Source organism: Thyridium curvatum (genome assembly GCF_004353045.1).
Source record: "Thyridium curvatum strain D216 chromosome Unknown NODE_55_length_292940_cov_83.935894, whole genome shotgun sequence".
Classification (NCBI taxonomy): Eukaryota; Fungi; Ascomycota; class Sordariomycetes; order Thyridiales; family Thyridiaceae; genus Thyridium; species Thyridium curvatum.
In genome coordinates this window covers 44,157-56,936 of record NW_022156810.1, presented here as the reverse complement: position 1 = coordinate 56,936, position 12,780 = coordinate 44,157, and the positions used below count along the sequence as shown (strand labels likewise).

At 54.5% G+C, this 12,780-nt stretch overlaps 4 protein-coding genes across 4 annotated transcripts; 1 reads left to right on the top strand and 3 right to left on the bottom strand.

Annotated features, from left to right (window-relative positions):
* Window positions 1–1,800: 1,800 nt before the first annotated feature.
* On the bottom strand, window positions 1,801–3,762 carry E0L32_008370 (uncharacterized protein; the record flags this gene model as incomplete). Its single annotated transcript, XM_031143217.1, has 1 exon — window positions 1,801–3,762. The coding sequence occupies one exon, from the start codon at window positions 3,760–3,762 to the stop codon at window positions 1,801–1,803; it is 1,962 nt and encodes a 653-aa protein (XP_030992347.1).
* Window positions 3,763–3,976: 214 nt separating this feature from the next.
* On the bottom strand, window positions 3,977–7,248 carry E0L32_008369 (uncharacterized protein; the record flags this gene model as incomplete). The annotated part of the gene is made up of 2 exons (XM_031143215.1): window positions 3,977–6,852; window positions 7,032–7,248. 2 exons carry the CDS (start codon window positions 7,246–7,248, stop codon window positions 3,977–3,979), a joined length of 3,093 nt encoding a protein of 1,030 aa, XP_030992346.1.
* An 850-nt stretch (window positions 7,249–8,098) lies between these two features.
* On the bottom strand, window positions 8,099–9,324 carry E0L32_008368 (uncharacterized protein; the record flags this gene model as incomplete). Its single annotated transcript, XM_031143214.1, has 2 exons — window positions 8,099–8,289; window positions 8,343–9,324. The coding sequence occupies 2 exons, from the start codon at window positions 9,322–9,324 to the stop codon at window positions 8,099–8,101; spliced, it is 1,173 nt and encodes a 390-aa protein (XP_030992345.1).
* A 476-nt stretch (window positions 9,325–9,800) lies between these two features.
* On the top strand, window positions 9,801–12,554 carry E0L32_008367 (uncharacterized protein; the record flags this gene model as incomplete). The annotated part of the gene is made up of 1 exon (XM_031143213.1): window positions 9,801–12,554. The coding sequence occupies one exon, from the start codon at window positions 9,801–9,803 to the stop codon at window positions 12,552–12,554; it is 2,754 nt and encodes a 917-aa protein (XP_030992344.1).
* Between the last annotated feature and the right edge of the window lie 226 nt (window positions 12,555–12,780).

Sequence of the window (12,780 nt, the reverse complement as noted above, 5' to 3'; positions counted from 1 at the left end):
CGGGAGCGAACTGCAGCTTTCCCAGTCGCCAGCAAGCAAGAAGCGGACGCAAGCTTGCGGGTTTTGGGGCGAGTGGAGGGAGGGTGGTTGGCTATGATGGAAGCTCTGCTGTTCCGGGCCTACTCCGTAAAGAGTTACTCGGGAGACTGTGTGGATGAAGACGAGGTACTATCTTGGATGCGGGGTTTCTGTCATGGGCGCATGCATTCTTTGGGGGCAGGTGGCCTCCCTCTGCTCGCCTGATAGTGTAGGTACGAAGCTTGGGTAGATACAGTGGTCTACAAGTACTTGTAGATGATAGCACATGGAGAAAATGGTACATCACAATCAATACCTACCTACCTACTTACTCCTAGGCACTCCTCTCTCTTGATTTTCCCCACTTCGCGATGATTCCCCCGACCCCCCTCTCCAAGTAACAAGGCGAGTTATCCGGTCCAAGTCTCCTCGGCCCCTCTCTGTCTTACATGCCACCCCTCTTCACTCATCCATCCTTTGTGGCTCTTCCGTTCTTGGTCGTGTGCACGTCGTTAGCAGCAACTAATCAGTGCTTTGTTACTCGAGCTAGTGGCCGCGCGCGATCTCCCTAACCCACTGTGGCTGTGGTACATGGAACTTTACCAGTTCCTGGGAGAACAACAAGAAATGGGGTACGAGCCGGCCAACCGGTTTGCGCCGCGGAACTTGAAATGCTTCTTTTCTTCCGGCATGGAACAAGGACATTGCCATGGGTTTTCACCGACCGGGAGCAGATACTTGTGTACATACCTCTGTCAACGGGCCACGTTACCTAAAGTAGCTATCTGACATTCGCGGAACCCGCAGGATGCATGCAGATATCCCCTCCCTTCTGCTGTGCTATCCAACCCCTTCAGCCCAGTCAATATTAGGGACCGAGTGAACTTATCCGATCTTCAGGGGTATAGTGCAGTCAGGACACTAGCAAGTAGGCGATGCAAGTACGACGTAAGGCAACGGACGGTCTAGAAAGATGGCATTTATTTCCTGTTAGACTGTGAAAGAGAAGCGGAACCTACACTCGCTTGAACGCAAGCGGTGGAGGTCAGTACACTCGTCCTCGGCTCAGAGAGCCACATCTCATCGATCCCGGCCGTTCCAGACTACTTCAGGTACCAGACCGTCAGATCCGCCAGACCCGCCAGATCCTTTGCAGAACTCCAAGACATGTTGCTTGCTGTCAACTGGCAAATGGGTTGGCGGCTCTTTTACTTTTCCCCGCGAGTTGCTTGAAGGCGCACAGTGTCAAGTATCAGCCAAGACAATATGCCCAGGCTGTTAAAGGCCTTCTTGCACTGATTTCTTCACATGCGGCAACGGTAAAAGGTGCCGAAGACAAGAACTTGGCAATATACGAAGCAAAGGCAAAGAAAGACACGGGGGAATCAGCATACGAATGAGCACTTGCGTAATCGTACAGCATTGTGGATAAACGAGTTGTACAAGTAAGTTCCAATGCCCCATCGTAAAGCATCAATGACGCGATGCAAGGAGCTGGTGGAGTGAAAGTGGAAACACCAGCTCCTCCTCTCCGGACTCCCTCCAGCCATCTCATCGGCATTGTCCACGGCTCAATCGTCTCCCTGGAAGATCGATATGGGAGTGGTCAAAATATAGGAAAACGGTGCAGTTATCACTCACGGCTCTTCAACGTCGCCCAGCCTCTAAATCAAAAGTCGCAACCATTTTCGCCAAATAAATTCAAGAATCACTACAGAACAAGGCCTTCATGCTAACTGAGCATACGAAAACAGTCTTCTTCTTGCATCTGTCCCTCAATGATTACCAAAGCTGTTCTCGTGGATAGTACCACCCGTGAATGAACTCCATCACAACTCCAACCCAGGACATCCACCCCATAGACCCCATCCAAGGCTGGAACACGAGCCTCTCGTCTATGTCAAGCCCGAGCCACCATGGACGCGGACGTCTTTCTAGCAAGCCAATCAGATAGGGCCGAGTCCAAGAGCGGTTTGCTTTCAGCCATATCTTGCGCTCCTCCTGGTTCGCTATGTACACGACGATATTGTACATAGCAAAGATCGCAAGGAAGCACAGTGAGTAAACTGTAGCTCGTCTGGGAGGAGACCTGGCTCCAGTTTCGCCCGCGGGTGCCGGTGCTCCATCTGCTTTCGTCGAAGTAGATTGCGTTTCTGCTTCCTCCAGATCGTCGTCGAAGATCTGTCCCATCGTTTCGTCCTCAGGTGACGGAGGAGCTGCTTCATGTCTACTCTCCCACCGTGCTTCGTCAAGTTGATCGTTGAGCTTCTCGACTTCCAATCTAAGAGCTTCATTGTCTTGCTCCAGAGCCACCAGCCTTTCAAGTCTCTCTACTTCATCTTCTTCTGGCTGAGCGTCCGGCTTTTCTGAACCTTTCCCGTAGCGATCGCCATCTTCAATTTCGGCGTAGGGTTCAGCCTGCGCCGGATCCGTCTCGGCAGGCGTTGTGACTTCAGCCTCTGCCTCGGGAGACACGCGCTTGGGAAGCAGTTTCTCAAGGCCTGCCATGAGTTCCGTCTCCCGGTTGAGGATCGCAAAATGGGGACCCAGGGGGTCAATCGATGCGGCATCCCTCTCCGCTATTTCGCGTCGGAGTTGTTTGAGCCTCTCCTTCAGCTTCTTCTTTTCCTCGCTCCTGGCGATGACTGCTTCTTGCTCCTCCTCGTTGAGGGCTTCGGCGAGAACTTGCGAGTCGGACACTGTCCTGCGGTCGTCGCCCTGCCCGGTAATGTCTAAGCCGTAGTAGCTCCTCTTGGTCTCTGCCTCCAAGTCTGCTGCCAAAGCACTGAGCTCTTTGGAGCTTTCTGCCTCCAGATGGAGTTGCTTCCGCTGCATCCGGACCGTGTCCTTGAGTTCTTGAATAGTTGCCCGGCTCGAGATGAGCTCCTTCTGCAGGTCTTCGATCAGTCGATCCTTGACTTGGAAATGGATGTTTGTCTCTCTATCTTCGACCGAACTCCCTGCGTCGGACTTTGCTTTCCTTCTTTCATGCTTCCTTATCATCGAGGCGTGCTTTCCCGCCATATCGTGGTATTTCCCTTCCCAAGCTTCCGCAGTGTGCTTCCAATGGTCTCGATCTTCGACAAGTGCTTCCAATGTCTCATGTCCTCCGAAGTCTTCGGTCTCGGATCGTGCTCGGCTTCCACTCTGTTTACGCATGCTGTCACTCTTCGTCTCGGGGAGAATTCGACTTGCTTCTTCGACATCGGGTTCAAGTTCCATGATCTTTTGGGATATCTTTCCCAGTAGTTTCTTGATAGATTCGTAATCCTCCTCATTCACATGCCCCCTGATCCGGTCTAATATCCCATCTCTGATGGACATTGATTCCACCACGAATGTGCTCACTTTTCCCATCAACCATTCTCTTCCTTCTACAGGAAACAAGGGCGGCAAAGTCTCGTCAGGGGCGTCGGGCCCATCTCCCTCCAGCTCCTCGCGCGAATATCCACTTGCGGCCGATCCTGTCGGCGATGCCAGGCCGCCAAATCCTCCTGCCCGACGAGGGCTGAGCCCGGGGCTTCCGAGGAGGTACCGCGCCCTCGGTTTCTTAAACCATCCTTTCGCTGATATCGCATTGGTAAGACCGTGATCAGGTTCCTCGTCTTCGTCTTCGTCGTCCGAGATGTGCGATGTCTCTTGTGCCAACGCCGCCTGCGGCGATAGCCCTTCACTCTCATATTCATACTTCTCCACCTCCACTTCCTCATGCTCTCTCATATCGATATTCGTCGACTCTTCCATCTTTGCAACGTGGGTAGTCCCCTTTCGTGCGGTCGTGGTAACGGTCGATCGAATTGAACCGGCGCCTCTTATCTTAGGCGACCGGGGAAAAGGGGTTCGGGACGTCCCAGGCTTTGGCCAGGGGCGCGAACCGCTCGGCGCGCTCGGTCTCCGGCACGTCTGTGAGCTTCCAATGCGCCAGGAACATGCGCTGGTCCCGCCTGCTCAACTTGTCCTAAAAGTGGCAGGGGGCCGCGAGGTGGAGCTGCGTCTCGAGCTCGTGGGCGCAGCGCTTCTCCTTGTCCTGCAGGTACGCCTCGATGTTGTTGCACAGTATGCGGCACTCTGTGGTGTCTCGCAGGCGGATGGGGAAGTCGCCCTCTGTGGTCCGGAGCACGTACTCCCGGACGTCGAAGAACGGGTTGGTGTTCTTGTCGGCGGCGTGGTTGGCGAGTTCGTCCAGCGCGGCTGTGAACTCTTTACGGTCCAATTTCGGACTCGGGATGTAGGGTATCGGGAGCAACTCCGGGATTGGAGTTGGGCTTGGCAGCTGGGGGCCCGGGCTCGGGGTGGTTGGAGGGGTGGGAGGTGCTGCGAAAAGGGGTCGAGTGAGAACAGCTTGGCGAGCGGCGAACTTCTCGTTATGTGCCTGTCGGGCCCACTCAACGGTAGTGTTGGTGGGTGTCTCGCTCAGTATCTCGGGAAGATCTCGCTCCTGGTAGCCCAGGTAATGTGCGCGAGTTTTCCACTGTTCAGTCTCGCGGGTCTGTTCGGCGAGCTTGTGGTTCTGCAGCTCGATCATCTTGTCTTGGGCGATGGACCTATTTAAGGCCTCGCTAAGCATCGTCGCCGAGGTCCACACGGCCCTCTCTGAGCGCAGGTGCTCTTTCTCGAGCAGCTGGACTCGGCTTCGATCCTTGTCTTTGTCCTCGGACTCGGACGAGGGAATGGAGGCGTTCTTGGGGGCGCCATGGTTGGGCTGCACCATCGAGACAAAGGAGGGATTGGTACCCACACAATGGCATTTGCCGGTTCCGGCATCGAGGTCTTTGTTCTCGACCAGATGCTTGCGGCACTTCTCGAGCTCCTCGTTCTTTCGCTTGAGCTGTTCTTCGAGGCGATCGATGTCCTCGTGCGCAAGACCTTTGAAGAGCTCGTATTTATCGCGGTGCTCGTCGTACTTCTGCGCCAGTTTTTCGTACCTTGTGACGAGCCCGTTCCACATCGTGATGCCCTGGCTGTACTTCTTGTCGAGAGCCTTGTACTCTGCTGTTGCGGCCTCTCTCCATTGCTCGAACTCTTGCGCAATGCGTTTGGGCTCAGTGCCGAGAGCCTCGAGGTCCTTGAGCTGTGCGGCAATCTCAGCGTTCTCCTTGCGGAGCTGCTCAACTTTGGCCTGGACCTTGCTATCAGCAGCCATGGCCTCTTTGTTGGCCTGCTTCAGCTTGGTCTTCGTCTCCTTCAGCTCGGACGCTGCCTCCTCGTAGGCATTGGTCGCCATATCCAGAGCGCGCTTGTAGATGGTGAGCTCCTTCGCCTGCTCCTCATGAGCTTGTTTGATGATGACGTGGAGCTCCTCATCGGTCTTGGTGTGAGACTGGGTATGTACGGCCATCTTGGCGCGCAGCGTTCCCAGCTCAGCCGTCTGGTTCTCGTAAGCCAGCGTGGCATTGGCCAGCTGCTCCTTCACGTTCTCGAGAGTCTGGGTATGTGCGGCCGTCTCGGCGCGCAGCGTTCCCAGCTCTGCGGTCTGGTTCTCGTAAGCCAGCTTGATATTCGCCAGCTCCTCCTTCGCGTTCTCCAGAGTCTGGGTATGTACGGCCGTCTCGGCTCGCAGCGTTCCCATCTCGGATTCCTTCTCAGAAAATCGAGAGGCCATCACGTTCTTGGCCTGCTCGAGCTCGGCATTGCATGCGCTCAGCTGCGCCAGAAGGCTACGCCCCTCTGTGTCTTGCCGAGCTGCCAAGTCGTTCAGGCGAGTGACTTCCTCGTTCAACTTGGTGTTCTCTGCACACATACCGTTGATGTGCTGCTGGTATTGCGCAATCTCGGCCTCCAACTTGGAGACCGTGTCGTTTGACGGGTTTTCGTCCAGCTGCGCTTGGAGAGCGGCGCACGTGTAGGTCTTGTCTCGAAGCTCGTAGCGGAGGTCGTGGGCCACCTTCATCACTGTCTCGCACCGGTGTTGGGTCTCTTTCATGTTCTCCTCGCATGCGATGGCTTTGTTGTACCACTTCGCTCCCTCCTCGTGCTGCCGGCTCAGATGCTCCACCATATCGGTGGCTTCGGCGAGAGACTTTGTAATGGCTTGGACGCGGGCTTTCTGTTCATCCATCGCCTTGGCCAAGTCGCTGTTGTCTTTTTTCAGCGTGTTGATCTCGTCCTCGGCAGCTTGCAACTCCATGTTCTTCTTCCAGATTTTGTCCTTAGGACGGGTCTTCTTGAGCTGATCTTCGAGGAGCTGGATCTTCTTGTCCTTCTTTTCACAGTCATCCTTCAGGCTCTCGGCTGACTGGCGAGCGGCGTGGAGCTCCTTGTTCTTCGCTTCATAGTCATCCTTGATACTCTCAGCTAACTCGCGAGCGGCTTGGAGCTCGTTATCCCGGTCATAGAGCTGACCCTCGAGCTCCTTGATGCGGTCCTGGGCGGAAGCGCCCATCGCCTTGGTCCTGGCAAAGTTGAGGAGGCTCGTGGCGGCGACCCGCTTCTGCTTGACCTCAAGCTTGCGCTTGAACTCCTCCTTCATCTTCTTCTCGGTCTCCACCTGCACGCGGAGACTCCGGATGACCGGGTCCTGGCTGTTGGCCCCTCTGCCGGGGATGCCTGCGGCGGTCATGATGAAGGTATGGACCGCGTTGCAGTCCTCCGGAGGGATGGCGACGGCCTTGAGAACATCTGTGCCAGGGATGACTCTGCCAGTGCTCTCATCGGTGCACTCGACAGGGAGCACAGCGAAAGCGTCCGTGCGGAAGGGCTTGCTGGGGTCAGGGTTAGGGATTGACGCTGGCTGGTAGTCTGCCAGGCAGCGGCCGACCTCGCGGTTCTTCCAGTCGACGTACGGGGTGTCCTTGGGGTCAAAACCAAGACCGTTCACAACATGACGGAGAGCCACTGATATTGATTAGCAACTTTTCTGCAGGTATGATTTCTCAAGGAGTGGACAGGACTGGAGATGTTGAAATGAAGGTGACGAAAGGCTTAGGACAAAGTGAAGTGTATATATACAGCCAGCTCGGGCAAAGAGGACAAGGGTGATAATCAGCAAAGGTAGAAAAAAGACTGCGTCTTACCCGCAACATCATCATCCTCGGTAGGATCTTGAGAATCCTCCCTGCAGCGCTTCGAAACGGGCTCCGGAACGTCGTCATCGTCGTCCTCCTCGAGAGATCTCTTGCGAGCGATGGGCTGGGGGCTGATCTCAGTCGAACCGGCCTGCAGGGGCAGGGGACGCGGAAGCGGACGCGGACGGGGACGGGGACGGGGGAGAGGAACTCCAGCGGACGACATTTTGCTAAGTCGAAACTGAAGATTGGAAAGTTCGGGTAAAGGTATGAAAAGGGTAGACAACTGATAGTTCCGAGATGGAAATTCAAAGAGATGAAGCTTGACAAGTGATGATTGTTCTTTGCTTGAGACAAGAGCAGTTGCTGTTGGCTGAAACGTAATCAAGTCTTGGAAAGCTTCCTGGAAAAAAGGTGTTGCTGTGAGAAAACAGATTGGGAGTCGAGGGTGAGATGAGGTTTAAGTAGTGGCGGGACTCGAAGGTCGAGAAAGGTAGTGAATAGCACAATAGCTGAGGTGGCAGTGAATAGACAATAGCCGAGTCAAGTGAATAGTGTCTATTCTGTCAGCTGGAATTCAGATTTCCCTCTCCAATTCAGTGACGGCTGAAAATCGTCTCAGATGGCTCTCAGATTCGTCACAATGGTTGCAGTGTTGAGGTGACTGGCTACCTAGCTCGGTTGTTGACACTTCACTGTTGTTATTGTTGCTTGAGTCAACCGAGTCCCATAGGCTCTTATCGCTGCACAAACAGCAAAAGCAGATAGAGGCGAGAATAGATGGCATCCCACTGATACTGTCGTGAAAATAATTGTGTCGCTTGCTAAACTACTGATTCGTATGAGCGAGCATTTGCAGGTTCAGGTGTACAATGAGCGCTGCGAATCCTGCTTTCTCGTGAGTTATGGTTCTGATTTAGAGACGTGACCCATATTCCATAAGTGCAAAAAGATCTGGTGGCTGACGTGACAGGAGGATGGACATAGTGTACAAAATACGAGTGTGGTGCCATTTCTTCATTCTGGGGGACGAAGCAAGGTGCTCAGGAGGAAGAATGCAAGAAGATGACTGCAACCTAGCTGTACCAGCCCTTGGCCCCTGGACCACCATTCGTCTGTTCCTTCCTATGCTCAATCATGGGCTCCTTGATGTTAAAAGCCTTGATAATGTCACGCCAGGTAGCCATGTCCATAGACATCACAGCCTGGTGCTTCATTGCACCAGCTCGTTGGCCTGGAGCGACTTCGTCTGCGGCATGGAGGGGATCTTCACTGCGATTAGCAAATGCACACATGGAAGAGGGGTAATCTTTAACTCACAGAGCGCAGGAAGATCGTCGTCGTCGTACTCGATGCCAATTTTGCCATCTCGAATCAAGAAACTGACGTAGAACATATTCTCAATAGTCTGGCCAAAGGAGCGAGGATTGACCACAAATCTGAGCAGGTCAATGCCTCCAGTACTCCGTAATGCGTGCTTTTCCATCAGTTTTCGGGAGTCCTCCTCGGTCTGCTTATCCCCAAGTGCCTCGAGCTCGCTCGTGACGGTATCCTGGGCAACAGACTGAACCTTCATGAGTCGGTTTAGGATCTTGTTGCAGATGGCCGCGAGATCATTCTTCTCCGCCTTTGCAAGGTCTTCGGTCCTCAGAACCTCGGGTCTGACTTCCTTCAGATCCCTAATCTTCAAAGGCGCAGTCCTCTTCGTGATCTTGCGGGTTTTCTTCTCCACAGACAAGGGTCCCAGCAGAAAGCCAGGGACAGCAGGCCTTGAAATATGGGGTACACATGCAAACCGTCCAAGGTGGGCCCAGTTCAGCATGTCGCCTTCATCGCCGACCTCTTCGTCGTCGTCGTCGTCGCCTCCTATCGCACCCCTGTTACTCGTTACCCTCCTTTGCCGCTGGGTGCTAGACAGTTCGACCGCATTATCGTCTTCGATACCACCTCCATGGCGCATGTAAGTAATACATTTCGAGACGAACTCGTCGACATCTACGCCGTTGCCGAGATTGCCCGAAGTCCACCGCAGACTTCGCTTGTATGACAGCTCAGAGATTTGCAGCATCAACCTCGCATCAATCGCCGCTTCTGAGGTCTGCTTGGCCTGCTTCAAAAGGCTGTCGGATTCGAGCAGGATCTTGTCGAACATGTGAGGCTTAGCCTCAAGGAAGTCGTCTTGATACTCGTTCGTCGTGTTTATGAGGCTTCGCATCCCGCGCTGAATCTCCCGACGCTGAGCAATGGGCTGCTCCGGGTCGTACCCGTCCGAATCATCGCTCTCCGGCTCATTGCGCGGCATATTCGGTGCGTGTATTCGTTTGAGAAACAAGACACGTTTAGAACAGTAGTAGATTCGAGTCAACGTGACATACAAAGGCCGGCTGTTCCCGTTCTAATTGTCAAACGCCCTTTTCTCGTGCTCTTGAGTAATGGTGATGATGATGGGTGATGTTGGCGATAACGGAAACGCGCTGATAATGCAGACGCGACATTCTGAGCCGTATGAACGCGGGGCGTAAGTGGCTGCTAAAGACAGGTCGGTACAGGTGGGTCATGCAGCTCCAACAGCCAGCCCCACCGCTGTTATCGCTATCGCTCAGGTGCCAATGGTGGCAGGTGGTGATGAGGTCGCATGCCTGGAAGCTCAACCTTATATTGACTCGTCTGGTGACCATGGGAATAGGGCGACTGTTCTTTGTGCAAAAGTGAAAAGACGCAAGCCGATGAATGCGATTTCAAGTCAAGGAGACTAGCTACGGACTTCCAAATCTTGCGATGGAGCCCTTTTCCTTTGCAAGCTCCGACGCCCTCGACTATCCGGTCAGCATTCGCATCATCAACCTCGAAGGCGACGAAACTCCATACCTCCACTCCACGCTCCTCGAGAAGCCGGAGCTTCGGCATATAGGCTCGAATGCCCAGGCAAACTCGGACCTTTATGCGACAGTCCAACTCTGGGCCGGGTCGAAACCTCTGACGGTGCCCGTGCAGACGGCATACAAGGCATTCAGGTCAGAGAGGAAGTGGAATGAATGGCTGACCCTTCCAATAAACTATGCCAGCCTTCCTGTCAACTCACATCTCGCCATCACGCTATGGGATCTATCCCCCACAGGCGGCAAGCAGGCGCAGGGACACTCCATACCCTTTGGTGGGACGACCCTGCCTCTGTTCGACAAGGACAACCAGCTGCAGAAAGGCAGGCAGAAGTGCTTTGTGCACCGGCAGCAAAAAGCAGACGGCAATGACAACTCAACAACTCCGGCAACCCTACCCAAGAAGCGTGGCGGGTCAAAGAAGGGCGAGGTGACGGCCGTGGACAAGGATACGGAAGAGCTCGAGCGGATGGAGCGGCTGTTCAAGAAACACGAGATGGGCGAGATACCGAGAGTCGACTGGCTAGACCAGCTGGTGTTTCGAGGGTTCGAGAGGCGTGGATTGCAAGCTGCCAAGACGTCTCTAAAGACTTTACAGCGGCAGCGGACTGCGCAGAATGGCACTGGAGTCGAGAACGGCACCGACGATGGAGCCACGGGCAAGGATTCCACAGAGCAACGACCTGGGCCTTCAAGGTTCATGCTCAATATCGAACTACCACGTTTCGATTTCCCGATCGTGTTTGCGGATCACGAATACCCGCCCCCTCCAGTCTCATCTCTACAGCACATGTCCTCGTCACAATCCAACATCATACTGAAACCGCCCCCGGAAGTCCAATTTGGGCCTGGTATAAACAGCTTGGGTGAAGCCGGTGGCGGATTTGGTAGTCGACTCATACGAGTCTATGACCCCGAGGTCGGGGCTCGGGACAACCCGGCAGAGAGCAAACACCGGAGGCTCGTGCGAAGTCAGCATCGCCAGGGCATACTGGACAAAGATCTGAAGCCGAATGCCAAAGTGCGAGATGAGCTGAATATGATCATGTCGTATTCTCCCGCTCATCCGCTCTCGCCGGAGGAGAAGGATCTTGTTTGGAAGTTCCGCTACCATCTCACGAGGGACAAGAGGGCGCTCACCAAATTTGTCAAGTCGGTCAACTGGCAGGACCTCAGCGAGTCCAAACAGGCAGTCCAGGTCCTTGGCAGATGGACCGATATTGACGTTGACGATGCCTTGGAGCTCTTGGGGCCGACATTCGACAATCACGCTGTCCGTGCCTTTGCTGTAGAGCGGCTACGAAAGGCTGACGATCACGAACTATTGCTCTACTTGCTCCAGTTGGTGCAGGCACTCAAATTCGAGCATATCTCCACTGAAAACAACCAAGAGGCCACGCACGACTCTTCGCTTGCTCGATTCCTCATCTCCAGAGCGGCACGTAACTTCATGCTGGGCAACTATTTCTACTGGTATCTGATGGTCGAATGCGACGACAAGAGCCAGGAACAGGGCCCCGAGTATCGCAAGATCTTCCGCAAGGTAGCCTACGACTTCATGATGGAACTAGAGAGGCTACCTGGCGGCAAGGATACGCGCAAAGTCCTCTTGCGACAGGCAGAATGGATCGCCATCCTCTCAAAGATCTCGGGCGAGATCAAGGAGTCAAATGAGTCGATCGCGCGCCGGTCGGAACGGGTCAAGCATTTCTTGGCGGACCCGAAGAACGAACTCGTCAATATTGATCCTCCTCTTCCTCTCCCGCTCGATCCTTCGATAGAGATTGTCGGCGTCGCCCCTGAGGATACAGTGGTCTTCAAGTCCTCCCTGCACCCCATCAAGGTATCCTTCAAAACGTCCAACGGACGCAAATACCCAATTCTGTTCAAGACAGGCGACGATCTACGGCAAGATCAGCTTGTCATCCAGATCATCACCCTCATGGACCAGCTCCTGCAGAAAGAGAACCTAGACCTCAAACTATCTCCGTACAAGATCCTAGCCACCAGCACCAGCGCAGGCCTGACGCAGTTCGTCTCGTCCATGAGCTTCCAGGGCATCACCTCCAAGTACCGGACCAACCCGGCCCTCGCCTACCTCAAGCAGAACAACCCCGACGACCGCGCGCCGCTGGGCCTCCGCAAGGAGACGCTCGACATCTTTGTCAAGTCGTGCGCCGGCTACTGCGTCATCACCTACATCCTCGGCGTCGGCGACCGCCACCTCGACAACCTGCTGCTCGCGCCCGACGGGCACTTCTTCCACATCGACTTTGGCTTCATCCTCGGCCGCGACCCGAAGCCCTTTGCGCCGGCCATGAAGCTGTCCAAGGAGATGGTCGACGCCATGGGCGGCAGCGGCTCCGAGCCCTACCGCCAGTTCCGCCAGTACTGCTTCCTGGCCTACTCGGCGCTGCGCAAGTCGAGCAACCTCATCCTCAACCTGTTCAGCCTCATGGTCGACGCCAACATCCCCGACATCCGGCTCGAGCCCGACAAGGCCGTGCTCAAGGTCAAGGACAGGTTCCACCTGGAGCTGACGGAGGAAGAGGCCATACGGCATTTTGAGCGGGTCATTGACGACAACCTGAATGCCATTGTGCCAGTTGTGATTGACAGGCTGCATGAGTTTGTGCAGGCTTTCAGGGCTTAGAGTCACATATTTGGTTTAGATGTAGCATGGCGTTGGGGCGTTCGAATTTACTGCAGGCAAGACGTGAGTGAACCACAGCAATGATTAATCTTACTTTGAAATACATCCTTGAGCGATAGGCCTGAAGACCTGTTGAATGTTGAATATTACACAATATCCTGTAAAGCAACGGCAGTACGTGCTATCTGCACAAGGTTTCCTTACTCCCTCGAAACCGCCAATAAGG